At 42.7% G+C, this 13,834-nt stretch overlaps 1 protein-coding gene and 1 pseudogene across 2 annotated transcripts; both read right to left on the bottom strand.

Annotated features, from left to right (window-relative positions):
• Positions 1–1,998: 1,998 nt before the first annotated feature.
• Positions 1,999–4,703, bottom strand: LOC129825885 (UDP-glucuronosyltransferase 2A3-like; annotated as a pseudogene).
• Positions 4,704–9,608: 4,905 nt separating this feature from the next.
• LOC129826078 (T-cell acute lymphocytic leukemia protein 2-like) lies at positions 9,609–13,806 on the bottom strand. 2 transcript variants are annotated; one of them, XM_055886390.1, is made up of 2 exons: positions 13,673–13,806; positions 9,609–12,884 (listed from the first exon to the last, which is right to left on the bottom strand). In XM_055886390.1, the coding sequence occupies exon 2, from the start codon at positions 12,870–12,872 to the stop codon at positions 12,534–12,536; it is 339 nt and encodes a 112-aa protein (XP_055742365.1). In that variant the 5' UTR covers positions 12,873–12,884; positions 13,673–13,806; the 3' UTR covers positions 9,609–12,533. The 2 variants fall into 2 exon arrangements, with proteins under 2 accessions (XP_055742365.1, XP_055742364.1); XM_055886389.1 differs by having other exon boundaries at positions 13,620–13,805.
• Positions 13,807–13,834: the final 28 nt, after the last annotated feature.

Raw genomic sequence — 13,834 nt, 5'->3', positions numbered from 1 at the left:
CGATCTAACATCTCTGGAGAGACCTGAAAATAGCTGTGCAGCGACGCTCCCCATCCAACCTGACAGAGCTTGAGAGGATCTGCAGAGAAGAATGGGAGAAACTCCCCAAATACAAGTGTGCCAAACTTGTAGCGTCATACCCAAGAAGAGGGCAAAGGGGCTTCAACAAAGTACTGAGTAAAGGGTCTGAAAACTTATGTAAATGTGATATTTCATTTTTTTTATATTGAATACATTTGCAAACATTTCTACAAGCCTGCTTTTGCTTTGTCATTTTGGGGTATTGTGTGTAGATTGATGAGGAACATTTTTATACATTTTTGAAGAAAAAAAAAAGTCAAGGGGTCTGAATACTTTCCGAATGCACTGTATATGGCAGGAAGTTTACCATATGTACAGATCATAAACCTTTACTGTCTCTTTTCAAAGAAATGAAGGCAGTTCCACAGATGGTGTCTCTGAGAATTCAGAGGTGGGCAGTGACGTTGAGGGCGTATGAGTATGTCATCGTTTCCAAGGCAGGAAAGTACCATGGGAATGTAGATGCCTTGAGCCATCTTCAACGCCATCATAACAGCTCAAGAGGACAGAGTGCTGATGTTGGTGGACAGACACGGCACTCGTGACTGCAGAGCAAGTGAGAACCTGGACAGGTAAAGATACAGTACTGTCTAGAGTTAGACAATATATGGTAAGGGGATGACCACAACAAACAGAAGGGATTGAATTTCAGAGTCAGGAAAACAGATTTTTGTGTACAGGATGGTTGCGTTTTGTGGGGAGCACGAGTGATTATTCCACTATCAGCATGCCAGGCTATCCTACAGCAGCTACATCAGAGTCACCCTGGGGTTGGCTAGGAGTTACTTATGGTGGCCTAAACTAGATAAGGAGATAGAGAATCTAGTCAAGACATGTAACACATGTCAGGAACACCGGCAAAAGCAACAGCTTCCCTCCACCCTTGGGACTTCCCAGAGAAACCTTGGAGAAGATTTCATATAGACTACGCAGGGCCATTCATGGCCTAAGACAGAGTTTTAGTAATCAAGGGATACCTGAGAGGGTGGTGAGCGACAATGCAACCTGTTTCATGAGTACAGAAACACAAGAGTTCTTCAGAAACAACGGTATTGTGCATGTGCCATCTGCTCCATATCATCCATCTTCAAATGGACTGGTGGAATGCGCAGTACAGACATTCAAAGAAATGAGGAAGAAAAGTGCAGAAGGGAGCGTAGCAGCAAAAGTGTCACGTGTTCTGTTCAGCTGCAGACTAACACCTCAACCCACAACAGGACGTTCTCCTGCTGAGATGTTACGAGGTCGTAGACAATGGTCCACACTGGACCTAGTCTATCCAGACCTGAAAAGGAAAGTTGAACGCAAAAAAAACAGACAGAAAGAGAACCATGACAAATTCACCAAGGGCCGAAGTTTTGGAGAAGGGGACCCTGTCCTTACCATAAATTTCAGTCAGGGGTCAAAATGGATTTCTGGATTCATAGACTCAGTGACTGGTCCTGTCTCCTACAAGGTAATGTTGGGAGATGGTAAAGTGGTTTGCAGACATGTTGATCCGATTATTTCCAGATGAGAAGGAACAACAAGTGAGTTACCAGTTGTGATGGCAGAGGACAGGCTGTTCTCTAGCTATCCAAGTGCGTCTGTGGTGCACGTGCCACAGACAGAGACTGTAACAGAGAAAACAGTTCACCAAGAGAAAAACCCAATTTCAGTCAAATACTCTGAGCCTGGCTCAGAAACAGCGGGTGGCTTTTCCACCGTTGAGAATAAATACTACCTCCAGTGTTCGTCATTCACAGAGGCATGCAGAGCTTCCAAGCTGCTTAAAAAACCTTTAACTCTGAACAAGAAAAAAAAGAACTGATATAAATTGTTTTTTAAAAGACAACTAAAAGACTCACAGTAAATGAGACTCAAGAATTAAATACATAACAGTTACCTAATGCATGTGAAAAGAAAATTCAATTATTGTGAACATGTGAAATGTCATGTTTATTGTTTGGATCAGTAGAGTACATAACAAGTTATAAAGAACGTTTCAGTTAGAGGAACTTTATTTCATAATGAGTTCATTAACGCAATAGAAGAGCATAGGGAATGTATTATATTGTATATCCTAATAAAGGACTTATTTAAGAGGGGAGGAATGTGGTATTAACCATAATACACATACACGCCACCAGGGGGCGTAGCCCTTGAGTACCTATTGGTATCATTGCTAGAGTATTGGAATGCACCCCATACACACATTGAGTGCAGCTGCAGCTGCCTGCCTGTCACACCATGCTCCGGGTCAGTAATAAAGTCATTTCTCCAATAAAATTAGACATTACAAATTACTACAAATCAGTAGAACATGAGTAGTATTGGCATTAGAACATCCATTTAAACTTTAAAAAATACACTATACTCTGTTTTGTGGTGTGATCATTAAATTGACCTCATCCAATGATATTGTAAATGAGCTCACCCATAGCCTCACTGTAGTATCAGTATCATGGCCACAGACTGTATTGTCATGTCCTGGGACGCAGAGAACAGAACATTCAGAACAGGAAGCTTATTTTGCCCATTCATTTCACCATGGCACCGGGGACGTAGGACCGTGGGGTGGGAAGCTGCTCACAGAGCCTCTCCCAGGTGGGCGATAGAGAAACGCAGGTTCTAAACGAGAGGAATGGCCAGAATCTCAGTCATCAGCTCACCCCCGGGCAAAATGGGGTCAACTAACAGTTGGTTGTACTTGACCTCTTTCAGTCTCCCCATGACTCTCTCCTACCTTAACAGTCCAAAAAGTTCAAAATCTGCATGTTAAACTGAATTTATTTTTGTATAAGTTCATGAAGTCTCAAGTTGATCTGCTAGTAGTACAGGTAGTCCATCTCGTTCACAGAGAAGTGTAAGAACTCCCCAAGGAAATCCTCCAAGGCTTCCACAGAGACCGAGCAATGAAAAAGTTCATAGCTGAAACAACAGCATTCCGTGGGGTCCGTGTATAGAGAAGCACAGTGCACCAGCACGGTAACATTGTGTCCTCTATCAGTGTCCAATACATGCTTGAAGGTGATCCAGTGACTGGCTTCAGTGGGCCAAACTAATATGCTTCCAACAGTCTATGTGCCTTATGACACATATCACTGTATGATTATTCAAACAGGTATGCACTCTTTCAGCTGTAATCAATCCCTTTTTAAACTAGTCGTTCAAGTAAAGCAAACATTAACAGAATAACTTTAACTCTGAATCATAGTTGCACTCAATGTATCGCACGTCACCAGAGTAAAGCGCCAACAGCTGGTCTTTGTGGGTGAAAAGTAAAAGCCTACATTGTAAATCTGAACAGGGTTAAAAAAAAAACAGAAAGTCAACAGAGTAGAACAAATACAAACATTATTGTAAATGTTTGTGTTACTATTATGTGTGTGAAAAACAATTATTATAATTGGGAATAGACATTTCTAAACTAAGTAAACTTTCTCACTAAGTATAGTATAGTTTATTTTAGATGACCCAATCTCTGTTTTTAATGTGAAATGTAGTACTAGTATAGTGATCAGGTGAATGAGGCAGCTGGTTTGAGTGTGGGGCCACAGAGTTCTTCCAGGGTCAGGGTCCTTTAGGAAGCTGTGGTATTGTGACTGACTGTTTTTCTCTGGGAAATAATGTCATCTCCTACATGGCACTCTGGCCCCCTCATTATCATTGTAGATTCCTTTTGACATTGGATCCAGGAGTGTCTGTGAAAACAATAAGGATTTGAATGCTTAATTTGCCTGGCTGTAAGAAAGTCAGCCTTCCTTTTATAGTTCGATGCTACTTTTATGATGAAGGACGTGGGTATTATATTAATAAGGTGAACTTTTGGCGTGGAGCGTTCAGTATACACTATAAGTTGTTGTTCTCTAAACGGCTGCCTCTGCTCTCCTTCCTCTTTCTAACCATCCTTAGTAATATCTCTCTCTCTCTCTCTCTCTCTCTCTCTCTCTCTCTCTCTCTCTCTCTCTCTCTCTCTCTCTCTCTCTCTCTCTCTCTCTCTCTCTCTCTCTCTCTCTCTCTCTCTCTCTCTCCCTTCCACCCCTCTCTCTCTCTCTCTCTCTCTCTCTCTCTCTCTCCCACCCCTCTCTCTCTCCCTTCCACCCCTCTCTCTCTCTCTCTCTCTCTCTCTCTCTCTCCCTCTCTCTCTCCCTCTCTCTCTCTCTCTCTCTCTCCCTCCCACCAACCCCTCTCTCTCTCTCCCTCCCTCTCAGCGCCTGGGTGTGGGTTACAGCGTGTTGCTTTTTGAAGTATACATTTGCATAATCTGATTAGAATGTGGGTTTGTTTGTGTCAGACCCTGTAAGAAAGTGCTCCAGAGGAGAGGGTGCTGTCCAGCCAACAATGGGGTCCCCCTTCCGCCGATGAGCCTGCACCTGCATCCATCCTTCATTGGGCTGCCCTCCTCTCCCTGCCGACGCTGCTGGGGGAAGACCAGAGCAATGGGTAGGAAGAAAAGAGGGGGAGGAAAGGAGGGGATAGGGAAGGGGGGGGGGGGCTGAAATATTTAAACATGCAGAGTGTGAATTGGTTTAAGGGGATAAAGAGCTCAGGGCCTATCGGTTGGCACCCAGCTCCAGAAATTCTTTTTCATGGCGCCTCAGCCGGGAGTGAGAGGGCTTGCCTGCACTGATCTGGTCCATTGTGATAACAGATTCAGACAGTGTGCTAGACGCAGATAAGGAAATGTGCTGTCAATAGACCATTACCCCTGTACTTGGGAGAGAATAGTCAATCAGGCAAATATACTTGAATGAGATGAGCAGAATACAGATTTGATTTTCAGTAGCTAGTGAGTTAGCATTGAAGCATCTACTGTGTTTGGATGTTTTCTGCAAATAACGGGCATAAATACACAGTAAATGATACTTTGATTCAATATGATTACACTGAAGGCCTATGTGTTGTGTTGAAAATGTCAAATTTGTTTGGCCTTAAAAGAGTTCCATAGTTTGCTGAGCAACAATAAATCCATGTACTGCATAATGTGTGCAATTTCTCTACCATATATCAATACTAGCACAGCAAAAAGACACAGACGTATATACATAGTAATATTGTATATATACATTGTAAACAACCGGAATGCTGTGTAACTGAGGATGGATTATGGGGGATATAACTGCATAGAGAACTTGTTGGTACTGTAGTTCTATCATCCTAATAAAGTATGATTCTAGTCTAGTGTATCCCCAATGGATTAAGAGTAGTCGCCTGTCCATTCCCACAGGCTGTATGCCTGTGTCCAGCAGCTGCACATTGCTCCGTTTACACACCATTAGCAGGTTTAATGGTGGTGGAGAAAAGGCCAAAAGCCTCACACCAACTCACAGTTGACTCTTCAGCTCAGTAGTTGCAGCATGTTGGCACAGTCAGGACATGGGGCAGATTTAAACAGTGTCAATAGGTGATTAGTAGGCTGGTTAAATGTTTAACAATGGTGAGCTCCATGTTTAGGCTGGTTTAACCAGGCTAGGTGACTAGAGCTGTAGACTTGTGACCTTGGGGTGTAATCGTCGTCTTAGCTGATGACAACACAATGGAACAAGGAAACTTTTCTTTCTGTTTACGGTAGCACTTTATTTTACATGACTTTTTCCACTGGTATTTTCTTTGTATTTAATAGAACATTATTCTTTAAAAAAAATCTAGCCTTTATTTAAAATTCTTATTTATGACAGCCAAACCTGGGCCAATTGTGCACCACCCTATGGGACTCCCAATCATGGCCAGATGTGATTCAGCGTGGATTTGAACCAGGGACTGTAGTGACGACTCTTGCACTGAGATGCAGTTTAAACCGCTGCGCCATTTGGGAACCCATAAGTGGGGGTAACAATGGGTACTTTTTGGTACTTACTTGACAAAATAGGCCTTTGTTCTCAATACATTCCTTTTATTGTGCTGTAAGGTTATGTATTTTTCTAAATCAAATTTCACAGTTATTATATAGTAATCCATGATAGAGAGCCTACAGGGAAATTCAGGAATTCAAGTCTATTAAATCTAATATGTGCGTATCTATATCAAGGGAAAATACTAAAATTAAACCATTGGACAGAGAAATGGCCAAGCCTGTGTAACCTACACTGGCATCTGACTTCAGTGACAATTTGCCTCAGTAAGCGGAAAATTCCGCTGTGACCTCCAAGTCATCAAATAGTCAAAACGTCAACCAGGAATAAGATCGAATCCTATTACGCTAGCTCTGATGCTCGTCGGATGTGGCAGGGCTTGCAAACTATCACAGACAACAAAGGGAAACCCATCCGCGAGCTGCCAAGTGACACGAGCTTACCAGACAAGGTCAATTCCTTCTACGCTCGCTTCAAGGCAAGCAACACTGAACCATGCATGAGAGCACTAGCTGTTCCAGATGACTGTGTGATCTCTCTCTCCGTAGCCAATGTGAGTAAGACCTTTAAACAGGTCAACATTCACAGACAGATTACCAGGATTCGTACTTAGAGCATGCACTGACCAGCTGGCAGGTGTCTTCACTGACATGTTCAAACAAGTTGGTAATAACTACATGTTTCAAGCAGACCACTATTGTCTCTGTACCCAAGCACACTAAGTTAACCTGTCTAATAGACTAGTGCCCCATAGCACTCACATCTGTAGCCATGAAGTGCTTTGAAAGGCTGGTCATCACTCACATCAACACCATCATCCCAGACACCCTAGACCCATTCCAATTCGCATACCGCCCCAACAGATCCACAGATGATGCATTCTCTATTTCCCTCTGCACTGCCCTCTCCCACCTGGACAAGAGGAACACCTACGTGAGAATGCTGTTCATTGACTAAAGCTCAGCGTTCAACACCATAGTGCCCTCCAAGCTCATCACTAAGCTCAAGACTCTGGGACTGAACACCTCCCTCTGCAACCTGATCCTGGACTTCCTGATGGGTTGCCCCCAGGTGGTGAGGGTAGGCAACAACACTCTGAGCCTCAACATGCCGGGCCCTCAGGGGTGGGTGCTTAGTCCGCTACTGTACTCCCTGTTCGCCCACGACTGTGTGGCCGCACACGAATCCAACACCATTATTAAGTTTGGTGACGACACAAAGGTGGTTGGCCTGATCACCGACGACAATGAGAGTCCCTATAGGGAGGAGGTCACTGACCTGGTAGTGTGGTGCCAGGACAACAATCTATCCTTCAACATCAGCAAGGCAAAGGAGCTGATTGTGGACTACAGGAAACAGGGCCGATCATGCCCCATCCACATTAACGGGGCTGTAGTGGAGAGGGTCGAGTGCTTCAGGTTCCTCTGTGTCCACATCACTAAGGAATTATCATGGTCCACACACCAACACAATTGTTAAGAGGGCACAACTTCGCCTCTTCATGGGCCATTGCAACAGCTGCACCATTGAGATCATCTTGACTGGCTGCGTCACTGCTTGGCATCCAACTGCAAGGCGCTACAGGGTTGTGCTTACATCACTGAGGCCAAGCTCCCTGCTATCCAGGACCTCTATGCCAGGCAGTGTCAGAGGAAGGCCCAAAAATTGTCAAAGACTCCAGCCACCCAAGTCATAGACTGTGCTCTCTGCTGCCGCACAGCAAGTGGTACCAGTGCACCAAGTCTGGAACCAACAGGACCCTGAATAGCTTCTACCACCAAGCCATAACACTGCTAAATAGTTAGTTAAATACTTAACCAAATAACTACCCGCATTGACCCAATGGAATATTTTTGACAATTTACTTAACTACTGATTTAGAACCAAGGAGTTACCACAAGTCAGCACAAAGACAACAGGAGCACTGCCTCCGCTTTCCAGCACCATTTCAACTTAAACATTTACACATCAACAAGGCTATATATGTTAGTTTAATACACCGAAAACAAATTTAGATATCAAAAAACAATTTAGTTCAATCATTGTTGCTAAATATCAAGTTGCTGTCCATGGTACTGATTTATGTGTGTGTGCGCAAGTAAAATAAAAAAAATGTGACCTACATGTAGACTAGTTGAATGCCAATGTCATCCTCCTCTCATTCATGTTGGCTAAACGGTCTATGACTCTGTCATACAGTACACTTTTAGTTTTTGTTGTCATAGGCTACCTAGCTAAAATGCTTGCTAGCCTAACTTTCTTGCATGGGCAACAATGAACAAACGAAGTTAGCTAGCTAGTTAACGTGAGCCTACTAGGCTACATCTAGGCTACATATTGAACTTCAGTCGTCTCAGGCCAGTGCCACAAAATATGAATATATGGTTAGAACTGAATTGCTGTCATAGTCATTGGTCTGTCTGTACAGAGAATTAGCAAGCTACACTGAGCAAAAATCTAAACGCAACATTTAAAGTGTTGGTCCCATGTTTCATGAGCTAAAGAAAAATCCCTGAAATTTTCCATATACACAAAAAGCATATTTCTCTCCAATTTTGTGCACAAATTTGTTTACATCCTTGTTATTGAGAATTTCTCCTTTGCCAAGATAATCCATCCACCTGACGTGTGGCATATCAATAAGCTGATTAAACAGCATGATCATTACACAGGTGCACCTTGTGCTGGGGACAATAAAAGGCCACTTTAAAATGAGCAGTTTCGTCATGTAGCACAATGCCACTGATGTCTCAAGTTTTGAGGGAAAGTGTAATTGGCATGCTGACTGCAGGAATGTCCACCAGAGCTGTTGCCAGAGAATTGAACGTTGTCAGACCACGAGTAATCCCGCCAGCCCAGGACCTCCATATCCGGCTTCTTCACCTGTGGGATCGTCTGGTGAGGGTTGGGGGGGTTCTGAGGAGTATTTCTGTCTGTAATAAAGCCCCTTTGTGGGGAAAACTCAAAATGATTGGCTGGGCCTGGCTTCCCTGTGGTTGGGCCTGGCTGCCACGTGGGTGGGCCTATGCCCTCCAAGGCCCACCCATGGCTGCACCCCTGCCAAGTCATGTGAAATCCATAGATTACCGCAAAATTAATTCATTAAAATTAATTAATTTTCTTATATGAACTGTAACTGTAAATCTTTTAAATTGTTGCATGTTGCGTTTATATTTTTGTTCATATAGCTACTGCAAAACATCAGCATAAACAGAACAGAAAAAATGAAAATTACGTTATGCTTAGGAAGTGATTTGATTAGTGGGAAGCCAAATCCAAGCTGGCTTCCCTTCGGGGGTGTTTTGCTGCACCAGAACAACCCACAGTTGAGCTCAGCTCAACGCTGATTCGCTCATTATTCTATACAGGTTTTTTTATCAAGGGAGGCCAAAGGCTTGCTGGCATCAATTAATTAAATGCTACGGCAGAAAAATGTTATACTATTTAGGTCCAGACAGCTTCAGATACATGGGCTATTGTGAGATTCATCCACTTGCAAATTTGACGGAAAATTGCGAAAACAGAGAGAGACAAAAGCTACATTATTTTATCATTCGATTTTGTTTTTATCAGTTAAGAATTTGAGTAAGCCTGGCTTCCCTTGTCATCTATGAATACACACCACTGGTCCTTACTAAATCAGTTGCCGGAGAGGAAGGAAACCACTCAGGGATTTCACCATGAGGCCAATGATGACTTTAAAACAGTTACAGAGTTTAATGGCTGTGATGGGATAAAACTGAGGATGAATCAACAACATTGCAGTTACTACACAATACTAACCTATTTGACAGAGTGAAATGAAGGAAGCCTGTACAGAATAAAAATATTCCAAAACATGCATCCTGTTTGCAACAAAGCACTAAAGGAATACTGCAAAAAATGTGGCAAAGCAATTCACATTTTGTCCTGAATAGAAAGTCTTATTTTTGGGGCAAATCCAATAAAACACATTACTTAGTACCACTCTCCATGTTTTCAACCATAGTGCTGGCTGCATCATGTTATGGGTAGGCTTGTAATCATTAAGGACTGGGGGGTATTTTGGGATAAAAAAAGAAACAAAATGTATACACAGGCAAAATTCTAGAGGAAAACCTGGTTCAGACTGCTTTACAACAGACACTGGGAGATGAATTCCCCTTTCAGCAGCACAATAACCTAAAACACAAGTTCAAATCTACACTGGAGTTGCTAACCAAGAAGACAGTTTTTACTTAAATCTACTTGAAAATCTATGGCAAGACCTAAAAATGGTTGTCTAGCAATGATCAACAACCAGTTTGACTGAGCTTGAAAAATGTTGAAAGGAATAATGGGCAAATGTTGCAAAATCCAGGTGTGGAAAGACTCACAGCTGTTATCGCTGCCAAACGTGCTTCTATAAAGTATTAACGCAGGGGTGTGAATACTTACGTAAATTAGATATTTTTGTATTGCGTTTTCAATACATTTGCAAACATTACTAAAAACATGTTTTCACTTTGCCATTATGGGGTATTGTGTGTTGTCACACCCTGATCTGTTTCACCTGTCCTCGTTATTGTCTATTGTACCTTTTTATCATAATTTGGGCTAGACCCTTAGTTCCTGTGAAGGGAAATCTTAAGGCTACAGCATACAATGACATTCTAGATGATTCTGTGCTTCTAACTTTGTGGTAACAGTTTGGAGAAGGCCCTTTCCTGTTTCAGTATGACAATGCCCCCGTGCACAAAGTGAGGTCCATACAGAAATGGTTTGTCGAGATCGGTGTGGAAGAACTTGACTGGCCTGCAGAGCCCTGACCTCAAACCCATCAAACACCTTTGGGATGAATTGGAACGCCGACTGCGAGCCAAGCCTAATCGCCCAACATCAGTGCCTGACCTCAATAATGCTCTTGTCCCCGCAGCAATATTCCTACATCTAGTGGAAAGCCTTCCCAGAAGAGTGGAGGCTATTATAGCAGCAAAGGGGGGACCAACTCCATATTAATTCTCATGCTTTTGGAATGAGATGTTCGCAAGCAGGTTTACTTTACTTTACATACTTTTGGTCATGTAGTGCATCTACCTCAATAACCTCGTACCCCTGCATATCGACTCGGTACTCATTGTGTATTTATTCCCCGTGTTGTTTTTCTATTTCTTTTTTTCTCTCTGCGTTGTTGGGAAGGGCCGTAAGTAAGCGTTTCACTTTGTTTACAAAGATTTGTGATGTGAAAAACACTCCAAGAGCCCATGGGAGACCCTCAGGACGAGCAGTATTACATCTGCTTGTTGGGTCAGTGGTCAGGGTTTGACTGCATGGTGACCTGTGTGACTGCAGGGCACAAGTTAAGCTGTCCTTTTACTCTTCCCCTCTCTCTGCCCTCGGACACTAGATAAGGGTTCAGAGGTCAGGGGTGGTCTCTGTGTCCACACGGCGGTCAGGGTGTTTGTAGTGGACAATCAGAGGGATGGCCATTACTGGCCCATTGAGATGGAACAAGGGCTTTACTAGACTAGGGGATCCAGAATCGACCAGTACAAACACACAGGGAGCAGCTGTACTCTTGACTTACTGGATCAGCACTTTCTGTTACATTAGTAAAAATGGTTGCATGGTGTCTTTTAATGATAAGAGGATGGTACTTAATTACTTTTGATAAATTCAAAGTATTTTTTTAAATTTACAAATAATTTATTAAATAAATAGTTCCAATAAATAACATTAACAATATTAACCAACATTTTACAAAAAGCATATTAATCACAATAGCCTTGAGAAAAGATGGTAAAATAAAAATCTTTGGCTACATGACATGCCTATTGTTCAAAAAGAGCAAGACGAATAAATACTTGAACGGACAGACAACTATTCCTGTTATGTGTTCATACAACACAGTCCTACAATTGAAACATATTTCAAAGAGAATTGTCAGTTGATATCCTACAGCTCATTCCCTGTCGTCCAAATAAATAATCAATCAATACTGTACGTAATCAATACATATAAGATCAATGTGTCACTCAAGGAATGTGGTCATATTGCAGGATTTGATAATAAATAGTGCTTGCAAATAAGCAAGGTCAGAATCAGAGATTCAGCACACAACAAAAAATCTCCATAGACTTTTGTAATTGGATTGTAGTCCTTGGTGAATTGGACAAGACTTTATCTTTCCTGAAATGAATTCCCCCCCCAAAAAAATTCCTTGACATTTTCTATTTCTTAATCCTTTAAATTGTCCTTCATGGCCTTAATGCATCCTCATTTCAAAACGAAACATTTTTGATGCAGACATCTTTCACCACCGACAGGATGAACATACATGTCAGACATGAAGATGGGAATACATCCAAGCTACCGGTACATCCATGCAGATAACAGATTACATTTCACAAGGCTCCTGTCATAATTTCAACATAAAAGTGTGGCTAAATAAATCCATCTCCATCTCTTTAATTCAGCAGGGACGGCATCACCCACAAACACCACACAAACATCCTCTGCTTGCCATCACCACCAACACTGTCCCCCTCAAGTGTTGCAGAGCTAAAATGGAGTCTATGGATGTGGGTATGGTGACAGACAGTTTTACCCCAGGGAGTGGTAGATGATGATCACCCATCAGAGGAAACTGCAGCAGGCACACTACCAGGCCTCGGTACTGTCACAGCTTGATCCAGGGGAGGGGGCGTCAGTGTCGCTGGCCAGGCCCCAGGTCCTGGAGGAGGAGTGAAGACGTTCTACATTGCCCCTGAGGAAGGTGAGCAGGGCGGTTGGGGAGTGCGAGGCAGGCTCACCACTCTGGCTCTCCAGCAGCTGCACCAGGAAGTTGATGTAGCGCATGGCCAGCCGCAGGATCTCGTTCTTGCTCAGCTTCTTCTCTGGCGGGTGGGTGGGGATGAGCTTGCGGAGCTCAGTGAAAGCAGTGTTGACGTTGTGCTGCCGCCATCGCTCCCGTGTGTTGGTGAACACCTTCTTGGTCATTGTGCTGCTCTCCTGGAGGGAGGAGAGGGGAGCGTTTTAGAGAGAAATCTACACAGACTCAAAACTACCACGGTGTTGTTCTACTGGAATTACACCCTATTCCCTATATAGTGCACTACTTAGCCCATGGCAAAAGTAAATGTTCTTTGAATGTTATGTGACATGTTTTTCTCTGGAGTTTAGTCTGAAACAGCACTATAGTGCACTACTTTGTCTAATCAGAAGTAGTGCACTGTATAGGGAATAGGGTGCCATTTCTGGCGCAGACCCCAGGCAGAAATGCTGTATGGTGGTGTCACATAACATTTTAATTGCACCTAAATCTCCACGATGACTGAAATAGGGTGCATTAACACCGTAATTGTAAGAAATAGATGTATAATATAGTTTAAGTATGACTAATGTAATGTATTTGATATTGAAATTCAGTTTCATCTTCAGAAGATGAGAAATACCATCATGAAAATACATGTTTATGGAAAAGGTCTGACCTTCAGTCAATGCATACAGAGGATGCTAGTGAGTTCGTCACGATTAGCGTACATACAAAAAAATACACTTCTGTTGTGTTGAACTATTTATTCCTGAATGGTACACTAAAAAATACAAACGGAAAATGTGTTCCATCTTTCATGAGATTCCTTAACATTTTCATTACAACTATTTTTTACTCTAACAATTTTACAATTCAATAAAGGAAAACCTCAGAGGAAAAAACAAAAATCCACTTATTGTCCCTGATCTCACCTGTTAAGTGCTGTAGCGTGCAGACAGAGGTATCAGGTAGCAGAAGTGTGTACCTCAGGTCATCAGTGTTGGCTGCTGCAGTAGCCCGATGTAGTAGTCCAGTCCTGTGTATAGTAGGTCCAGTCAGTCACAGCCTTCTCATACTCTGATGACTGTGTGTGAGAGGGAGGGATGGAGAGAGGGAAGGCTGGCGCATACATCTCACATTTTTATAG

Source organism: Salvelinus fontinalis, chromosome 28 (genome assembly GCF_029448725.1).
Source record: "Salvelinus fontinalis isolate EN_2023a chromosome 28, ASM2944872v1, whole genome shotgun sequence".
NCBI classification, from domain to species: Eukaryota; Metazoa; Chordata; class Actinopteri; order Salmoniformes; family Salmonidae; genus Salvelinus; species Salvelinus fontinalis.
The sequence above is the reverse complement of the archived record's forward strand: the minus strand, read 5'-3'. Positions and strand labels throughout refer to the sequence as shown.

Coding starts and splice junctions, on each gene's coding strand:
- LOC129826078 (XM_055886390.1), bottom strand. CDS start 12,872: ATGACCAAGAAGGTGTTCACCAACACACGGGAGCGATGGCGGCAGCAC.